The 20023-nt window shown below is 46.6% G+C and overlaps 1 protein-coding gene across 3 annotated transcripts; it reads right to left on the bottom strand.

The window, feature by feature from the left end:
• Window positions 1–714: 714 nt before the first annotated feature.
• On the bottom strand, window positions 715–18035 carry ETHE1 (ETHE1 persulfide dioxygenase). Of its 3 annotated transcripts, XM_059151607.1 has the most exons (7): window positions 17872–18035; window positions 17162–17306; window positions 16905–17053; window positions 3524–3653; window positions 1597–1686; window positions 1080–1196; window positions 715–914 (listed from the first exon to the last, which is right to left on the bottom strand). In XM_059151607.1, the coding sequence occupies exons 1-7, from the start codon at window positions 17950–17952 to the stop codon at window positions 862–864; spliced, it is 765 nt and encodes a 254-aa protein (XP_059007590.1). In that variant the 5' UTR covers window positions 17953–18035; the 3' UTR covers window positions 715–861. The 3 variants fall into 3 exon arrangements, with proteins under 3 accessions (XP_059007590.1, XP_059007592.1, XP_059007591.1); XM_059151609.1 differs by lacking the exon at window positions 1080–1196; XM_059151608.1 differs by lacking the exon at window positions 1597–1686.
• Between the last annotated feature and the right edge of the window lie 1988 nt (window positions 18036–20023).

Raw genomic sequence — 20023 nt, 5'->3', positions numbered from 1 at the left:
GGGCAGAGGTTAAAGGTCTCAGCCAGACCCTTTCCTCTCCGGGCAAAAACAGGAAAATAACTGAGAAAGGCACGTGAGAAAGGATTATTGGATGTCGGGAGCTGTGCTAAACACTTGAAACTCGTTCCTTTCATCCTTACAGTAGCCTGATGAGAAAGGGATTACCATCTCCATTTTATAGTTGGGGAAACTGAGGCCAAGGGGGATAAATGTGCCCAGAAGTCTAGACATGCTGTTAATCCCAAGGCTGGATTTGTTCTCTGGAAAGTCCACGTTCTTAACCATGGGCCACATTGTCACTCTGATGCTGCAGGGAAGTGCCTGGAAGATCATTCCAAATGATAGTGACAATAATAGTCACCACTGATAGGGCTCCTGCCACGGAGGCAGTGTGCCAGGCACCTCATACAGGCAGACTCACTGGATCATCACAACACCCTGTTATTAGCATTATTTCCATTGCACAGATGAGGAAATTGAGGCGTGGAGAAGTGAAGTACCTTATCCTGGGTCTTATGGGTGCGAGTGGCTCCAACTAATATGGGCGAGAAGCCCTGCCCGGGATAGGTTTGTTTCTGATCTTGTGAGTTAGGAAAAAATCTTCTCCTTCCCAGCAGCCTGCTTCACTCCCACTCTCCCCTCCCTGCTCTTCAGCCCAGACACCTCAGACCAGAAAACCAACGGCACCCTCCCCCCAAATAGACAGAAATACGATTCAGAGCAAAAAAATAATTTTTATTTATTTATTTGAGAAGCTCAGGGGCTGATGAGGGATAGAAGGAGAGAGGCCTGGCGATGACACCTCTCTCTGTACCCCGCCTAGTGCATTCTTAACCGAAATGAGCACCTGACAAAACCAGGTCAGGAAGGGGGGGTCTGGATCCCACAGCGCATGTTAGCTGGAACAGCAAAGTCTGAAAGGAAAAAGACAGAGTTGAAACTAAGGGACCCCAGCAGACCCCCTCTTGCCCTACTGGGGACCCAGAAATCCAAGGAGCCCTTCTTCTTTGGAATATTATAATTCTGGCCCTAAGCCCCCTTCTCCCTCAGACCCAGGAGTCTGGCCCCCAACTGCTCACCTATCTGCTGAGGCTTGGGCAAGTTCAGGTTGTCCATGACCTTGACAAACTCCTCACAGCTGAGGGTGAGCCGCGGGTTCAAAGTCCGCTCCTCCTCCACGGTGGACACTGTGAGCCCTAGTGGCCAAGGGAGGCGAGGAACGTCAACCTGGCAAGTGCCTGGGGCCTCCTTTGACTACATTTCCCAGGAGGCTTAGGGTGCATCTGGGGCCTGGGACTCCCAGGCTCTTCCCAGACTGTCACAGAGACCAAGCTCTCCTCGATTAGCACTATGGGAAATGTAGTTTCCCACATTCCCCAAGCTCTACAAGGAAGTCCCAGGAAAATGCACGCCCTTTGGAATTCTAGGACTCTTGTTTCTACATGAACACTCAGCACACCTAAACACTTGTTCTTTTTGGCCAGAGAAATTTCTGGGAATTGTAGTCTCCATGCCCCACAAGGACTACAGCAGTTTGGTACTCCCTCTCAAATGAACAGTTATGTAAGTCCCACACCTCCTCCAGGAAGCCCTCACCACGGTAATCATGAGCAGGGTAGATCAGACAGTCTCCAGGAAGCGTGAAGATCTTTTCGTGTACTGAGTGGTACAAGGTCTTAGCACAGCCTGGGGAGGGAAGACTCAGAGGTGAGTAAGTCAATAGCAGAGAAGGTTTCTAGCCCCTTCCCTCAAGAAAGGGTGGGAGGATAAAATCACAGTAGCTAAACCTTCCTCATTTTCTGCTGGTACTGCTTTGTCTAGGCACAGAAAGAGAGGGAAGGGCATTCTAGACAGAAGGAACAGCATATGTGAAGAATTGAGGACTGGTGAGAAATTCACCATGGTGGTAAGTAATGTTGGGATGAGATCCAGAAGCACCAAGGAGTTGTGCCCTCAGCCAGGGGATGCCAAGAAAGGGTTCTGGGCAGGGAGGCTAGACTAGAAGGTAAGAAACTGAAGACATGAGCCCAAGGAGGAAAACAGTACCATGATTCCAACAACAAAGCTCTGAGTCCTAAATTGGGTTAGGGGCAAATCTTTTTGGACCCTCCTTCCACCTTTCATTTCAAATACTTCAATTGCATAACTGTTGGGGGTAGATAAATGGAGGACTAGAAGCCTCGCAGAGAAAAAGACAGAGACCAAGATGGAGAGATAAGGCCAGAGGAAGAGGAAGCAAGAGGCAGCCTGGGGATCTGGTCACACACTGCCAGCTCAGGGCTATTCTGTCTTTCCTCTGATCCTGCCTTGCCCTCTGCCCTCAAGGCAGCAAAATCCTCCCAATCTAGTGTCAACCCCACATTCACCCACATGCACACAGGACAGCTAAACCCTGAGATTTAAAACTGAGCTCCTGGGACACCTGGGTGGCTCAGTTGTTAAGCAGCTGCCTTTGGCTCAGGTCAGGATATCAGGGTCCTGGGATCGAGCCCCATATCAGGCTCCTTGCTCAGCGGGGAGCCTGCTTCTCACTCTCCTACTCCCCCAGCTTGAATTTCCTCTCTTGCTGTGTCTCTCTCTGTCAAATCAACAAAAATAAAATCTTTAAAACTGAGCTCCCTTCCCACAGTGAAATTCCTGAATCTAACTGCCCCCTCGCAGCCAAACCCCTGAATCAAACTCCACACCCTCCCCTGCTGCAATTCCAGCACCTAAACTCCTTATGGGGTTTAAAAATATGGCCACAGTGGGGGATGCCTGGGGGCTCAGTTGGCTAAGCATCTGCCTTCGGCTCGGGTCATGATCCCAGGGTCCTGGGATTGAGTCCCACGTCAGGCTCCCTGCTCAGTGCGGAGTCTGCTTCTCTCTCTCTCTCTCCCTCTCATGTCCCCTACCCCCACTCATTCTCTCTCTCTCAAATAAATACAAATCTTTAATTAAAAAAAATTAGTGCTTCTGTCTGCTTCTCTGATCATTCCCTTTGGGAGAACCCAGCTGCCATGTCATGAAGACAAATTACCCCCATGGGGAGGTCTCTGTGGTGAGGAACTGAGGCCTCTGGCCAACAGACAGAGCCAGCTTGCCAGCCATGTGAGTGAGGTACCTTGGCAGCAGGCCCCCCCACCCCAGTCAAGCCCTTGAATGATTACAGCCCAGACACTGAGCCAGGACCACCCAGCGAAGCTGCTCCCAGAGTCTCAACTCTCAGAAACTACGTGAGATAACGTCAATCAATGTCAATCACTGCTTAATTCATTAAGGTCTGGGGTCACTGGTTTCACAGCGACAGATAATGATACACCCTTGCATCTAACTGTCCCCCAACAAGCAAACTGCTGAATCTCCCTCCCATTTGCAAATCCAGGAATCTAATTTTCCCTCACTGTAGCAGCTAAACTTCTTTAATCTAATCCTGACCCCTAAAAGTCTAACATTCATTCATTCATTCTTGCAACAGGTACTTCAAACTCTGGCACACAGAGAACCATACTAAGATCTCAGGCTAGGAAAAGGGGCCTGTGACCTTGCTGGAAATCCGTCCGTCCACACCCTCGGATGAGCAGGGCATCTCCAGTGAAGGCCATGCTGTGGTCATTCAGAACAAAGGTGACACAGCCCGGGGTGTGGCCAGGGCTTGCTCGGGTCTCCAAGGCCTGGTAGGGAAGGAAAATACAGTTACCAATAAGCCAAGAGCTCTGGCCTCATGATGAAACTGGCCCCAGAAGCCCCCATCACACCCCAGGATCACATCTAGCTAGCATTGGCGGGGGTTGTTAAAGAATTAAGTTTGGGGCAACTGGGTGGCTCAGTGGGTTAGGCATCTGCCTTTGGCTCAGGTTGTGATGCCTTTGGCTCAGGTTGTGATTCTGGGGTCCTGGAATTGAGTCCTGTCTTGGGCTCCCTGCTCGGGGCGGGGGGTGGGGATGCATCTGCTTCTCCCTCTGCCCTCTCCCCCTGCTTGTGCTCACTCACTCTCTCTCTGTCAAATAAATAAATATAATTTAAATTTAAAAAAAAACAAATTAAGTTAGATTCCCAGACTTAAACCTCATACCAGGGTAAACTCCCAGTGAATTAAACACTTAAAGCAAGAAAACCGGGGGCGCCTGGGTGGCCCAGTTGGTTAAGCCTCTGCCTTCAGCTCAGGTCATGATCTCGGGGCCCTGGGATCAAGCCCCACATCAGGCTCTCTACTCAGCCCGCCTGCCTCTCTGCCTACTTGTGATCTCTGTCTGTCAAATAAATAAATAAAATATTTTTTAAAAAGCAAGAAAACCATAAAACTGTGACAACAACAAAAATACAAACAAATATATATGATCTCTGGTTAGGGAAGAAGATTCAAATGTGATCCCAAGGTCATAAATCATTACAAAAAAAGATTTATGGTTTGACTTTATATAAACCTGAAGTTTCTGAGTGGCAACCACACCATAAACAAAAGTGAAACAGAACCAACAAGCTGACAAAATATATTTACAACATATATGCACCACACAGTAGTTAGTATACTTCATATACAAATACGATCTTCAAATCAATAAGAAAGAGATAAGCACACTAATATAAATAGGGAATACCAAACACTCATTTAAAATTATGTTACTGAAATGAAATTTAATGATATACACAAATATTTAATAACATGAAAAGACATTTAATATCTGGTAAGGGCTAAAAGCAAACTACAAAGTAACTTGTATAGTGTCGATTTTTTTTTTAAGATTTTTTTATTTATTTGACAGAGATCACAAGTAGGCAGAGAGGCAGGCAGAGTGAGAGGGAAGCAGACTCCCTGCTGAGCAGAGAGCCTGATGCGGGACTCGATCCCAGGACCCTGAGATCATGACCTGAGCCGAAGGCAGTGGCTTCACCCACTGAGCCACCCAGGCACCCTGTAGTGTCGATTTTTTTAAAAAGGTTCCTTGTTCACTCAAAACATACTTTTTTCTTTAGGCTTTTCCTACATTACCCCCAGCTTTTTTTAAACAGAAAGTATGTCATTTTATAATTGAAAATAAAACACAAGATTCAGGATAAACTAAAGATCTAAAATTTTAAAAACAAAAGATTTCTAAAAGGAAATATATAAGGGTATATGTAATCTTATATAAGGAGATGTGTGTTTATATATATATATATATATATATATATATATATATATATATAAAATCTTGAGATAGGAAAGGTTTTTGTAAGCATATTAAATTCAGAGGACACAGGGAAAAACAGTGACAAGAATGACCACATAGTTTAATTTCATTATAGAAAAGAACAAGAGTTAAGAGACAAAAAAAACTCAGGGACGACAGTATTAGCAACATGTATAAGAAAGTATTATAAAGTATGAATACCCATCATATATAAAGAGTCCTAAGCATCAACAAGAACTTCCAAAAGAAAAATGTGCAAAAAGAAAAAAAAAATGGGCAATTCATGGAAGAGGAAATAAATAATAAAAAAAAAAATCTAAAACAATGTTTGATCTCCCTTTTAGGGAGAAAGGGAGAGAGATTTAAATTTAAAAACCCTTATTTTTCACCTACCAGATTGACAACTGTCAGAGTTGCTCAGCCCTTATGTTTCCTGGGATGTGGGTATGACTCAGTGTAGCTGATTTAGAGGGCAAGTTTGCAATGTCTACAACACCTCAAATGTGGACTCTGACCCCGCAAAGTTTCTGCTAAGACTCTACTGTTAAGAACTTCAAACACAGGGGCACCTGGGTGGCTCAGTTGTTAGACGTCTGCCTTCCGCTCGGGTCATGATCCAGGGGTCCTGGGATCAAGCCCCGCATCAGGTCATCAGGTTCTCTGCTAGGCGGGAAGACTGCTTCTCCCTCTCCCACTCTCCCTGCTTGTGTTCCCTCTCTTGCTGTGTCTCTCTCTGTCAAATAAATAAATAAATAAATCTCTTTAAAAAAAAAAAAAAGAACTTCGGACACATGGGCAAAAATGCCCACCCAAGAAATCCTCATTATGTAAATCCCCACACTCAGTTCAGGGAAGCAATTGTCAGAAGAAAAAAAAAAAAAATGTTACCTTCATGATCTAAAAACCGCTTATAAGATTAGTTCCCACTCACACAGCATTCCCCCCACCAGGTAGCATCCTGATCTAGGATGGACACCAGGTACAGATCCTGTGTCCACACCTGGTATCCGTCCCACCCTTCCCCACTGATGGGTCTCTGGTTTGGTACAGGGCATCAGTGTGCCGAGCCAACCACTTCCTTTCCCTCCGTGGTAGCCTGGGTGGCTTTGGACATGGTTCTCAGACCGAGATCTCAGTAGGTCTCCTGAAAATGTCTGGGAAAACTTTTCCCTTCCTGATAAAAAATGTTTGGCACCTCCCCTTCCCACTTTATCTGGTTCTAGACAAAAGTGTGATGGCCGCAGCTGCAGCAACCACCTTGCAACCATGAAAAAGAATCCCCCAAATGGGGCTCCTGGGTGGCTCAGTCAGTGAATCATCTGACTGTCTTCTTCCAGACCCTCTGTTATAGGAGAAAACTGAACTGCCAAATATTTAAGCCACCGTATGAGTTTTTTTTTTTTTTTTTAAGATTTTTATTTATTTATTTGACAGAGATCACAAGCAGGCAGAGAGGCAGGCAGAGAGAGAGAGGGGGAAACAGGCTCCCTGCTGAGCAGAGAGCCAGATGTGGGGCTTGATTCCAGGACCCTGAGATCATGACCTGAGCCGAAGGCAGAGGCTTAAGCCACTGAGCCACTTCGGCACCCCACCGTATGAGGTTTTAATTACTTTCAGCCAAACACTTTCCTGACTCCTATATCCGAGGATATATGTCCAATGCAAAACAAATGTAGGGCGCCTGGGTGGCTCAGTGGGTTAAGCCGCTGCCTTCGGCTCAGGTCATGGTCTCAGGGTCCTGGGATCGAGGCCCGCATAGGGCTCTCTGCTCAGCAGGGAGCCTGCTTCCCTCCCTCTCTCTGTGCCTGCCTCTCTGTCTACTTGTGATCTCTCTCTGTCAAATAAATAAATAAAATCTTTAAAAAAAAAAAAAAAAACAAAACAAATGCAAAGAAAATGATCTTGCAAAATGTGGGAAAAATCATGACCCTCCTGCCTAAAATTAACATAACCTTTTGGTGGTCGAGAAATGATCTCTCACTCCATACTCTCTGATTTTATTTTAATTTTATTTATTTATTTGACAGACAGATTACAAGTAGGCAGAGAGGCGGGGGGGGGGGGAGCAGGCTCCCCGCTGAGCAGAGAGCCCAATGTGGGGGTGGGGAGCGTTGATCCCAGGACTCTGGGAACATGACCTGAGCCTAAGGCAGAGGCTTTAACCCACTAAGCCACCCAGGCACCCTGATTTTTTTTTTTTTTTAAACAAAAAGCATGGGTGTCCTTTGAACCAAATATTGTGGATGGATATTCAGGAGTAATGTTGAAAACATTAATCACCAAAAACAAAAACAAAAAAGAACAAACAACCAGCTCATCACAGGTGTAGCAATGGGTACTGATTAATCAGGACATCGGCTATAAACAACCAACAGTTAGACAGTATACATGGAATATATGGCACAATTAAAGCCTATATTTGGTGTATGTAATTGTCTCTGTGTATAAATTGGACATAATTTTAATATCAATTGAACAAGAACCCGCTTGCCACATGGACTGAAACTCCTGAGGCCCTGAGTCTGTGTAGCAAGTGGCTTTGCCGATGATCAGCATCCCTGTTTATCTGACCTTTCCTTTCTCTGGAATATCTAGCATCTATCCCCCCGCTCCATACCTCCCACAGTCCTGCCCATCTTGGCCTCATCCTCTCCTGCTTGGACCAACCACCTGCCTCCATCTTGGCCTACCAGCCTCCAGCCATCCCCCATATGACCCTGAGGAGGGTTTCTACTGCCCGAATTCAGACCTGCTCCTCTCTGGTCATGACCCTTCCTTGGCTCCCACTGTCCCCCAGACAGAGTTCTGGCTTCTTAGCCTGACTTCTGAAACACCCCTGTTCCACTGCCTGCCCACCTGTCCAGCCCAATGTCCAATAACACACCCAGCTACTCTGAAATCCAGGGGTGCTTCCAGAAAGCACCAGGTTTCTCCACACCTCTATGCCCACACAATTCTCTCTGCTAGGTACACCCTTCCCTCTCCCATCGGTCAGGTCTGCTCATTCCCCAGAGCCCTGATACTGACTGACCCCTTCTCCTGTGCCAGGCTCTCTCCTAAGTGCTCAACATGACTGAACTCATCCAGTCCACACACATCCTTATGAGGCAGGTACCATTCCTGTTCCCATTCTACAGATGAGGAAACCAAGGCACAGAATAAAAATGAGCAAACCATAACTAAATGTGGAAATACGAATGGATGTCACAGATAAGACCAAAAAAAAAAAAAGGATGCTGGACACAGAAGAGCAGAGAGGTTGTGGCATGGAACAGAATGGAGTGGTGTGGGATGGGGTGTGGCAGGAAGTGGGAAATCAAAGCGTGCCTGGTACACAGTACAGGGAAGTGGTGTTTCATGTGGAGGTTTCAGTCATCAATCCAGATGTAAAACAGCTATGTTTTAGAGAGGGCACATGGACTAGGAGTTACGAACAGCATCTGGCGCTAGGTGACATGGGTTCTAAATTTGGCTCTGCTATTTATTACTAGCTGTGTGGCCTTGGACAAGTCACTTCACCTCTCTGTTTCTGAGCTTCTCTGCTCATTTGTAAAATGGGTATAATAATTGTCCCTAATTCATAGGGTTATTATAAATATTAAGTTCCTGGGGCATATGGGTGATTGGGTTGGTTAAGCATCTGCCTTGGGCTCAGGTCATGATCCCAGAGTCCCGGGATCGAGCCCTTCATGAGGCTGCCTGCTCAGCAGGGAGCCTGCTTCTACCTCTTCCTCTGCCCCTCCCCTCTGCTTGCTCTCTCTCTCATAAATAAAAGCTTTAACAAAAAAAATATTGTTATTTTGAGTGTGTTAAGCACTTAGAAAAATGTCCAGGACACAATAATCATGATATAATCAAAGTAACATAATAATAATGTTAAAAAAAACTTTTTAAAAGATTTTATTTATTTATTTGACAGAGAGAGAGAGAGCACGAGCAGGGGGAGCGGTAGAGGGAGAAGTAGGCTCCCCGCAGTGTAGGGAACTTGATGCAGGGCTCACTCCCAGGACCCTGGGATCATGATCTGACCCAAAGGCAGATGCTTAACGGACCAAGTCACCCAGATGACCCATTAAGGTTCTAAATTTTGTAAAACCACTGATATAGTGGAACCACAAGGCCTCCTGGGTTCAAATCCTGACCTGGCAGGGCATCTGGGTGGCTCAGTCAGTTAAGTGCCCGACTCTTGGTGTCAGCTCAGGTCATGATGTCATGAGGACCACGGGATTGAGCCCTGTGTTGGACTCCATGTGGAGTTTGCTTGGGACTTTCTCTCCCTCTCCCTCTGCCTTCCCCCACCCCCAGTCTGTCTCTCACTCTCAAATAAATAAATAAATCTTTTGAAAAAAAAATCCCAACTTCGCCACTTTCTCTGTAATTTGTGGGCAAGTCACTTTTCTTCTCTGTACATCCTTCTTTGTAAAATGAGAAAAATATTTCTCATCTATGTGGTTATGAAGGTTTAATGCGATCTGTTTGTCAGAGAAGATGCAATGGAGGCCCAAGGGCAAGACTCAGCCAGAGAAATGTTTTGTTTGGCCCACTCAGAAGTTATGAGAAGTCTGAATTTGTAGTCTACCCTTAAAAAGTGGAAGATTTCTCAAAAATGTACATTTGAAGCTTCTATTTTAAAAAAGGGAGCTTGGCAGTCAACAGACTACACTCTTCTTTTTTTTTTTTTTTTTTTTTTTTTATAAAGCTTATTTATTTAAGTAATCTCTACACCCAACTTGGGCCTCAAACCACGACCCCAAGATCAAGAGTCCCACGCTCTTCCAACTGAGCCAGCCAGGCTTCCCAACAGACTACATTCCTGAACATGAATAATCAACTTGAATTGTGCAGTGGGTGTCCTCTATGAATGGAACATGCATCCTAAGGTTTGCTACAGGCCCCACCACTCCCTGCTGCCTACAGTGGTATTTGATTATGAAAATCCTTCTAGACAAACACTGATAAAGAACACTTACAGAGCTCAGCACAATGCCTGGCAAGAAGCAAACCCTCAAAGCTTGTCAACTATTGTTAAATTATCATCATTACTATTGTTAGCCAATTCAAAATACATACAATCTACTTTGGTTGACGGCAAAGAAAAGAGGAGGTTGAATGACACCATGAAGAAACAACCAGACACAAACCAGAAGTGGGACATTCTCCAAGACAATAGACTAGAAACTTCGAGAGTCAATGACATGGTGCAGAAAGGGGCTGTTCTAGATTTAGAGACTCAACAGACCCTACATCCGAGTGGCATGCATGAAGCTTGACTGGGTCCTGGTTCCTAAAAACTGCCATAAAAACGATTCCCGGGCACCTGGGGCAATTCGAACTTAAGCTGTATTTAAGAATTATTTCAGGGGCGCCTGGGTGGCTCAGTGGGTTAAGCCGCTGCCTTCGGCTCGGGTCATGATCTCGGAGTCCTAGGATCGAGTCCCGCATCGGGCTCTCTGCTCAGCGGAGAGCCTGCTTCCCTCTCTCTCTCTGCCTGCCTCTCCATCTACTTGTGATTTCTCTCTGTCAAATGGATAAATAGAATCTTTAAAAAAAAAAAAAAAAAAAAAAAAGAATTATTTCAGAATTAACATAGACTTGCTGTGATGAAGACTTTGTAAAAGAACTGTTCTCTCCAAGTGCAGATGAGGGAACTCTGAGGGTCTGCGAGGTGAAAACTATTTTCATGATAGTAGGAGGAGCTCTTCTGCCCTTCTTACTCTCATTCCCCAGTTCAGTGAGATTTTCCAGAAGCTCCATGACTGGTGATGATGTCATTGTTCTGCCAGCAGATGGAGTGCTTGGATATTCTTGTGTTTTCAAAACAGAGTCTCGGTTTTAATTTCTAATGCAGTAAAATTTTTCCGCATCTCTGAATAGATAGGTCTTACTTACTTACTTTTATTGACCTATAACAGACATACAACTAATAAGTAAATACTGATAGCTAGAACCCACATAAATAAAAGCTTTGAGGGCCATCCTGTAACTTTTAAGAAGGCCAGGAGCTCTGATACTACAAGGTTTGAGTTTGAGAACCTCTGATACAGGAGAACATCTTTACTCTCCGGATAAGTCATTAGGGTTGACATTTCTGAATGCAAGTTTCTGAATGGTAAGAGAAGAAAACGGTATAAACACACAGAAATAAGGCAAAGGTAGCAAAAATGTCAGCAACTGGGGTGCCTGGGTGGCTCAGTTAGTTAAGTGTCTGCCTTTGGCTCAGGTCATGATTCAGGGGTCCTGGGGTTGAGCGGATCGTGTTCTCTGCTCAGCGGGGAGCTTACTTCCCCCTCTCCCTCAGACCCTGCTCATGCTCTCTCTCTCTCTCTCTCAAATAAATAAAATATTTTTAAAAAATCAGCAACTGGTGAACTTTAAGTGAAGGGTATGAGAGTGTTCACAGTACTATTGTTTCAATTTGCTATAGTTATTAGAATATTAATAAAAGGGTGTGGGGGGAGCACCTTCTATCTGGACCTCCCAGACCTCCACCGGTCCCTGAACTGGTTGAATCATCTTTTCAGCCACAGAATAGTTTTTAGGGATTCTGTGGAGCCTAACCTTACATTCTTCCAACAAAATTCTTCCTCCCTTCCTCCTTCCACGGCTTCAAATACGTGCACCAACTCAGCAGCTGTCCATTCACCCGTTTGGAGGGTGGGGTCAGCACCTTCTCTAACTACTTCACATCAGCTCTGGGCAACTCCAAAGGGATCCGCGCAGCTGGTCCCACGGCCCACACTGCCCCCTGGTGGCAAGCAGAGTCTGGACATCTATTCCAATTGGTCCCAAGTTCATTGCTTTGCTCCATCTAATCTTGGTATAACCGGCCACTATATCTATGCACTTCTAAATTCAGAGTGTCTTTTTCCATTGCGGCTAAATAGTCTGAACCTCTATTAGTTAAACCTTCCTTTCTTTCGTGAAAGAAATGACATTAGTTGTTCTAACGTTTAAGGGACAGTGCACTGATGTCTCTAACTTGAAGATGCATCCAAAAATAAGACAGGTGAGGGCACCTGGGTGGCTCAGTGGGTTAAGCCACTGCCTTCGGCTTAGGTCATGATCTCAGGGTCCTGGGATCGAGTCCCGCATCGGGCTCTCTGCTCAGCAGGGAGCCTGCTTCCTCCTCTCTCTCTGCCTTCCTCTCTGCCTACTTGTGATCTCTCTCTGTCGAATAAATAAATAAAATCTTTAATAAAAAAAATCTCACTACTTTTATTTACTTTCTAACTGAGAGATTTAAGTGCCACCTGGGTGGCTCAGCCGGTTACGCATCTGCCTTCAGCTCAGGTCATGGTCCCAGGATCGAGCCCTGCATCTGGCTCCTTGTTCAGCAGGGAGCCTACTTCTCCCTCTCTCTCTGCACGCCCTGCTTATGCTCTCTCTCTCTAACAAATTAATTAATTAAAAAATAATAATTAGTTCCAAATGGAAGGAAGTAGTGAAATTCTCACCCAGACCACATGAGAATCACCTATAAGCTTTTATTTTACTTTATTTTATTTTATTTAAGATTTTATTTATTTTTAAGTCATCTTTACACCCAAGGTGGGGCTCAAACTTACAACCTCAAGTTCAAGAGTCTTGTGCTCCATTGACTGAGCTCGTCAGGCACCGACCTGAGAGCTTTTAAAAGAAACTCATCCCCTGTGTCTGCCCCAAACAATGAAATCAGAATCCCTAAAGTGGGATCTGGGGGCTCCGTATCTGGCAGCGCTCTTCAGAAAACTTTCTTTCTTTCAGAAAACTTTCTTTCTTTCAGAAAACTTCAGAAAGTTTTCTGAATCTGCCACCCCTCACTGGAGCTCAAATGTTCAAATCTTATTGCTCAGTAAAACAGAAAATTCATTGTACAATGAAATCACCCAAATCTGGCCCACTGTGAGTATAAAATATAACCAGCTCAAAAAGTGGCAAGTTTGGGGTGCTTAGGTGGCTCAGTCATTGAGCATCTATCTGCCTTCTGCTCAGGTCAGGATCCCAGGGACCTGGGTTGGAGTCCTGCATTGGGCTCCCTGCTCTGCAGGAAGTCTGCTTCTCCCTCTCCCACTCCCCCTGCTTGTGTTCCTTCTCTCACTGTGTCTCTCTCTGTCAAATAAATAAATAAAATCTTGAAGAAAAAAAAAAAAGGTGGCAAGTTCTACTAAAGTTAATCATAGGTCAGTCCTCTGACCCAGGAAGTCCATTCCTTGGAATTGAGAGCAATGTCCACCAAAAGAGTTGCATAACAGCCATCACAGCAGCCTTGTTCTTAATAGCCCCAAATCTGAATCAGCCATCAAAGGGAAAATGGGTAAATTATCATAAATTCACACAATTAAAATGCTCTACATTTTGGGAAACCATGGCTGGTACATGAAATTTGGCCTGTCGTATGCTTTTGTATGGTCCGAGGGCCACAAGTGGTTTTTTTATGCTTTTTCCAGGTTGAAAAAAAAAATCAAAATGAGAATTGTATTTTAAAACACATGAGAATTCTTGAAATTAACATTGCAGAGGCCAGAAATCGAGTTCTGCTAGAGCACAGCCATGCTTATTCACTTGTGCATTGTCTCTGACTGCTTTCACGCCAACAGGGACCATATACGGCCTGCAAAAGCGAAAGTATTTACTGTCTGGTCCTTTACAGAAGGGGTTAGCTAATCCCTGGGACAGAGCAACAAAAGGAAAGACTGCAACCATACACAACGTGAGGAGTGAAAGAAGCCAGAACACCAAAGAGCCCACATAGTACGAGTCCTGTTTCTGAGGTCCAGAACACATGGAATTAATCTAAGATTAAATAAATTGGAAGATGGGTCCCTGGCTGGCTCAGTCAGTAGAGCATGTGACTCTTGATCTCAGGGTCTTGGGTTCAAGCCACAGTTTGGGGACTGGGGATGGGACCTACTTTAAAAAAAAAAAAAAAGTAAGAAAGAAAGTTGCTAAGATTGCAAATCTTCAAAGTCCTTATCATAAGAAAAAAGAAAAATTTTAAAATGAATAAATAAGTTGGCAGCTGGGGTGATGGGGGTGTTGTTGTCAATGGCCAGGAAGAGGAACAAGGAGGCCTTCTGGAGTGATGAGTTTGCTCTGTATCTGGATCTTGGCTGTGGACATGCAAGTGGAAACATGTAAAAATTTAACAAGCTGGCACACTTTCTACTGTATGGCATGCATGTTACAAGTCAATTTTTTTAAAGTAGAGGGAAGAAAATGAGGGAGAAGTGTGACCATCTCTAAAGGTTTATAAAGAACTCAGATGAAAACCACACCAAACACCAAATAATCATAAAGACAGATGCTAACAAGTGTTGGCAAGGATGTGGAGAAACTGGGACTTTCATTTTTTTTTCTTTCTTTAAAGATTTTATTTATTTACTTGACAGAGATCACAAGCAGGCAGAGAGAGAGGAGGAAGCAGGCTCCCCGCTGAGCAGAGAGCCCGATGTGGGGCTCGATCCCAGGACCCCGCGACCATGACCTGAACCGAAGGCAGAGGCTTTAACCCAAAGTCACCCAGGTGCCCCTCTTTTTTTTTTTTTTTTAAGATTTATTTATTTATTTGAGAGAGAGGAATGGGGAGGGGCAGAGGGACAGAGAATGCTGAAGCATACTCTCCATGGAGCCCGATGGGGAGCCTAAATCAAGAGTCCACTGCTTAACTGACTGAGCCACTCAGGTGCCTGGAAACTAGGCCTTTCATATGCTGCCTGTGGGAATATAAAATGGTGCGACCACTTTGGATATTAGTCGGTCAGTTCCTTCAACTATTTTTTTTTTTAAGATTTTATTTATTTATTTGAGAGAGAGAAAGACAGAGGTGAGCAGGAGGATGCAGACTCCACGCTGAGCAGGGAGCCCCACGTGGGGCTTGATCTCTCAGCCAAAGGCAGACACTTAACTAACTGAGCCACCCAGGGATGCCCACCACCCGTTTTTTTAGGTAGGCTCCACACCCACCATGAGCTTCAACTCACGACCCTGCGATCAAGACCAGAGCTGAAATCAAGAGTTGGACGCTGAACCAAATGAGCCACCCAGGCTCCCAAGGTCCTCAAACTATTACACGTAGAGTTATTATTTTGATCCAGCAATTCCATCCTATAGATACATCCAAGAGAAATAAAAACAGCCACACAAAAACTTGTGCATGAATAGTTATAGCAGCATTATACATAATGGTAAAAAAAATGGAAGCAGCAGAAATGTCTATCAGCTGGTGGATGAATGAATGAACAAACGAGGCGAATTCACACAGTGGAGAGTTACTCAGCCATAGGAAGGCGTGAAACACTGACACCCGTTACAAGGATGACCCTTGAACACTTATGACAGAAGCCAGTCACAGAAGACGACACAATATATGATTCCGTTTCTATGAAACACCCAGAATTGGTGTTTCCTTGAGAGATAGAAAGTGGATTTGTGGTTGTCAGGCGAGAAGGGAGGGGGCTGGGGTGACAGCTAAGGAGCGTGGGGTTTCTTTCAGAAATGACAAAGCTATTCTACAGTTAACTGTGGTGATGGGTGGACTCAGCTCTGAATACACTAAGTTGCTGAATTGTACACTTCAAATGGATGAACTGGATGGTTTGTGACTATCAATTAAGTCATTTGAAAAAAACCAGACACGGAAGCTAAATCTGCCACAGCTAAACCCTTCGACATTCATTCAAAACATTGCTTGTCCAGTCTCACAAAGGGCTCACGTCGATATGAAACCCCAACCACTGTTCACTCTTCTAAGCCTGCTCAGCTCAAGGAATGCTTGCTAGCCCCTGACACTCACGGACAGTGTACATTAAGTTACAAGGCACTTTTTCACCTGCTTCCAGAAATAAAGAGGCTGCCCCCACGGGAGCTCCACCCTCTGACACCCCCCACCCCCCCCACCCCCGCCACACACACAGAGCTCTCATCTCTAAATGCTCAAACTCAGATAAACTGTCCCCATTTAGCAAAATCCTTTAACCTGGAGGTCAAGTCCCCCCACTGTCACTTGCCCATTCTGTCCCCAAAGTCAGCCCAACTCACTCTGTAGCTTTAGCAAGTCTGATTGGAGAAAAGCCTGGTCAGCCTCTGAGGGCAACTCCCCTCAGCGCCCTCTCCCCAAACTATTGCTCTGGGTTGAAATCCTGGCTGGAAACCTGCTGACCTTGGCTAGTGACAAAGATGGAAGAGGAGGTAGGAAACTTCAGACCCTTCCGTGTGAGGCAAGAGCTCCACCAAGGGTGAGGCAAGCAGGCACAGAAGGGTGAACATTTAAGGAGGCGCTAGCTGAAAGGTGCCTACCCTGCCCTTGCGGGACTGTGACTGTGAGAATAAGCGCCTCCTTAAATGTTGCACCCTAGGTGCCTTGCTCGCCTCACCCTAGTCCTGGCCCTGGGCAACAGGATGCTCCTTCCTCTAATAGTGACTCTAGAAGCCTGAGCTGGAATCTCTCTCTCAGCCCCAGCTCAGAATTCTAGCCCTCAATCAACTTTTATAGAGATGCCAAGCCAAAGGTGCTGCCCCAAGGCTGTAGGAAACTCCACAAATGCTGTTGACTTAAGGGGCTTGGCCAGAGACACACCTGCCCAGAGCCTCTTGCCCCAGTGCCCCACCTGGGTTTATGGCACCCTCCTCCCACAGACAAACTCAGGGATCAGGAGCCCCCGATCAGAGTTCCCTCCTACCCAGGGGCTCAGGAGCCCAAGCCCTCAGCCCGCTCTTCCCTTGAGGCCAAGAAGTCCAGGCCACCACCCTCTCCGGACCCAGCATCCAACTCACGAAGCGCCCGAAGTGGATGGAGTCTCCATCCTCAATGTGCAAGTCAGCCTGGGCCCCACTAAGGCGGGAGATGACAGACTGGCAGCCGGGTAGTAGGGACCGGAGCAGCCCTGAGCCCGTAATGTGGTCCGCGTGGCAGTGGGTATTCACTGGGAGAGAGAGGAGGGCCTGGTCCAGGAGGGCTCAGAGAGGACGCAAGACTCCCAGCCCCCAGCCCCCTCCTCCCTCAGACCCAGGGGTTCCGCCTCCAGACTGACCAGCATACAGCAGCCGCAGCCCCAGTTCCTTGACCAGCTGGGCATCCCGAGGCGCCGTCTCCAGAACCGGGTCGATCAGAACGGCCTCGTGGGACTCTCTGTCACCCAGCAGGTACGTGTAGGTGCAGCTCTTAGGCTCAAACATCTGGGAAGGGGGAGTGAGACAGGTGAGAGCGAAGAACGAGACTCCCACACACGGGGGACCCAAGAGTCCGAGCCTCGACCGGATTCTTTTCCTAAGATCCAGGAACACAAAACCCAGCCCCTCCTTTCCCCTCGGTGTCCGGAGTCTGTTCCGTCTGAAACAATGAGGCCCAACTTCCAAATACCCCCCAAATCAGGCTCCCCATTAACCTCTCACGTAAAGGACTCGGGAGTCCTGCCCGATGCCCACGGGATCCCCCAACTCTCGGCTTTTTTTTTTTTTCTTTTTTTTTTTTTAATTTTATTTATTTATTTGACAGAGATCACAAGTAGGCAGAGAAGCAGGCAGAGAGAGAGGAGGAAGCAGGTTCCCTTGGCAAGCAGAGAGCCCAATGTGGGGCTTGATCCCAGGACTCTGGGATCATGACCTGAGCGGAAGGCAGAGGCTTTAACCCACTGAGCCACCCAGGCGCCCCCAACTCTCGGCTTTAAAGGACGCCGCCGGAGTCCCGCCCTGCCACCGTCCAGCGCCCCGTGGTCCCGCTGCGGGCCCAGACTCCTCGCACCTGCCGTAGGAGGATGGGGACTCCAGAGCCGCTGCGCTGGCTAAGCCGCCGCCCGGCGACCCTCAGTGTGGCCCCCGCCATCGCGCCCGCGGCCCGGTGGGGACTGAGTGGACGCCAGGCGCTGGCGGAAGCCGGGTGCCCCCCATCTGACCTGGGAGGGGAGGGGAGGGGCGGGGGCGGGAAGAGGGCGGGGCCCGCCTTAAAGGGGCCACGAGCTCTGGGGCTCAGGGCTGTCTAGGGGAGAGAATACAGAGACCGCGTAGACAGCGAAACCGGGAGACACTCAAACGGCTCAAAAGGCGAGGGAGAGACGCTGGGAGCACCACAGACAGGGAGAGAAATAAAATCCCAACAAGAAGCCCCAATACAGGGCGCCTGGGTGGCTCAGTGGGTTAAGCCGCTGCCTTCGGCTCAGGTCATGATCTCAGGGTCCTGGGATCGAGTCCCGCATCGGGCTCTCTGCTCAGCAGGGAGCCTGCTTCCCTCTCTCTCTCTCTCTCTCTCTGCCTGCCTCTCCATCTACTTGTGATTTCTCTCTGTCAAATAAATAAATAAATAAAATCTTTAAAAAAAAAAAAAAAAAAAAAAAGAAGCCCCAATACACTTGATAGCGGAACTCCTAATGTATTCTTAGTGGTTTTTAACAGGAGAGAGACCCAGAGAGCCCCTCAGAGATAAAGGAGATGCTGAGAGACTTGAGAGAGACTTGGACTCCGAGATACCAAGAAGAGAGACCTGGAAAGACTTTCAGAGATTCATGGAGAGATACAGAGTTGGAATGAGTTGTCCATCAAAGAAGTATGGTCAGAAAGATACACTTGGAAATTCTAGACGATTATGAAAGATAGGAAGAGATGTTGGGACATTAGAGCAAGGAGAAATGAGCAGAAAGAGGGAGAGAATCTCTCAGAAAGTAGAGAAACAGGCAGAAGGAAAGTTCCAAGTCAAGGAGAGAATATTGCTCATTGATTTCTCACTTGAGGGCTCCCATGTGCCTGGCTCAAGCTGGGCAAATCTGGAGACCCAGAGGTGAGTTCTGTCCAGGTCGGTGGGGGAGAATGGCACAGACACTGGGGCTGAAATAAAGGAAGGTTCAGGGATTGCCAGGAGCTTAGGAGAAGAAGGAAACAGGAAAACAAGGTTCCTCAGACACTCTTTGCTGTGAGAGTCCTCTAAATAAAACCTCCTCACTCCTGGGGCCCATTCCTATTGTTTTGGCAGGACTGCTAGACCCTTGAAGGCATGCACACCTTTTCTATCTTGTGTTTAAAGATAGAAAGTCCTTATTTTTTTAGAGACACACACTGAAGTGTTTCTGGATGAAATGTGTGGAATTTGATTCAAGGACCTTAAGGGGTAAGGGGACGATGAAATAAGATTTGCTGTGAGTATCACCCTTCCCAGCTCTGTGACCTTGGGCTCAACACTTACCTCTTCTGGGCTTCAGTTTCCTCCTCTGCAAGATGAGGTTGACAATAGCTCCTCCCTCATTGGGAAGATCTAGTAAGTTCAGACATGTAAAGAGTCTGGGAGAACACGCAGCACAGAACAAGCTCTCGATAGGAGCCCACTAGCATGCTCTCCTCACCCTCCTTGACTCCTTCCTTTCTGCCACCTCCTCCCCCTTCATCACTAGGCCCTGTTACATTAACCTCTCCAGTCAGGCCACTTCGCCATCATTCCCACAGCCCCAGTCAAGAAGCAGCAAAAAATACATGGAAATTGCATGGATTCCAGGACCTGGCTGTGAGAGTTCAAATTCCGAACCTGCTTCCTCCAGGCTGTGTGACTCCCGCCTTGTGCCTCATTTTCCCCTCTTGTGTGTGTGGGGGGGGGGTGGGAGCACCTCCTCTTAAAAAGCCACTGCCAGGATGAAATGAAAGAATGTATACAAAGTGCCCAGGACAGTTTCAGGAATATAAAAAGTGCCAAATAAATGTTGGTAATTAATAGTGTAATTAATATATAACAGCCACCTCACTGGGCTTGTGGCTTCTGCTCTGCCTCCCTACAATCTATTTTATGCAGCAACCAGAGCAAACCTTTTAAAATGTCAATGACAAAGAGACTGAAGAATCATAGAAAACACACACAGCGTGTGGATCTTGTTTAGATCCCAATGCAGACACACCTAGTGTAATAAAAAGATACT

Source organism: Mustela lutreola, chromosome 16, assembly GCF_030435805.1.
Source record: "Mustela lutreola isolate mMusLut2 chromosome 16, mMusLut2.pri, whole genome shotgun sequence".
NCBI lineage: Eukaryota > Metazoa > Chordata > Mammalia > Carnivora > Mustelidae > Mustela > Mustela lutreola.
The sequence above is the reverse complement of the archived record's forward strand: the minus strand, read 5'-3'. Positions and strand labels throughout refer to the sequence as shown.

Excerpts from the sequence above, each read along its gene's own strand:
- ETHE1 (XM_059151607.1), bottom strand. The coding sequence starts at position 17,952 with ATGGCGGGGGCCACACTGAGGGTCGCCGGGCGGCGGCTTAGCCAGCGC. Across the intron at positions 17,054-17,161 it reads GCTGCGGCTGCTGTATGCTG|TGAATACCCACTGCCACGCG; the intron begins GTCAGTCTGGAG and ends TCTCTCTCCCAG. Across the intron at positions 3,654-16,904 it reads CCATCCACTTCGGGCGCTTC|GCCTTGGAGACCCGAGCAAG; the intron begins GTGAGTTGGATG and ends CTTCCCTACCAG.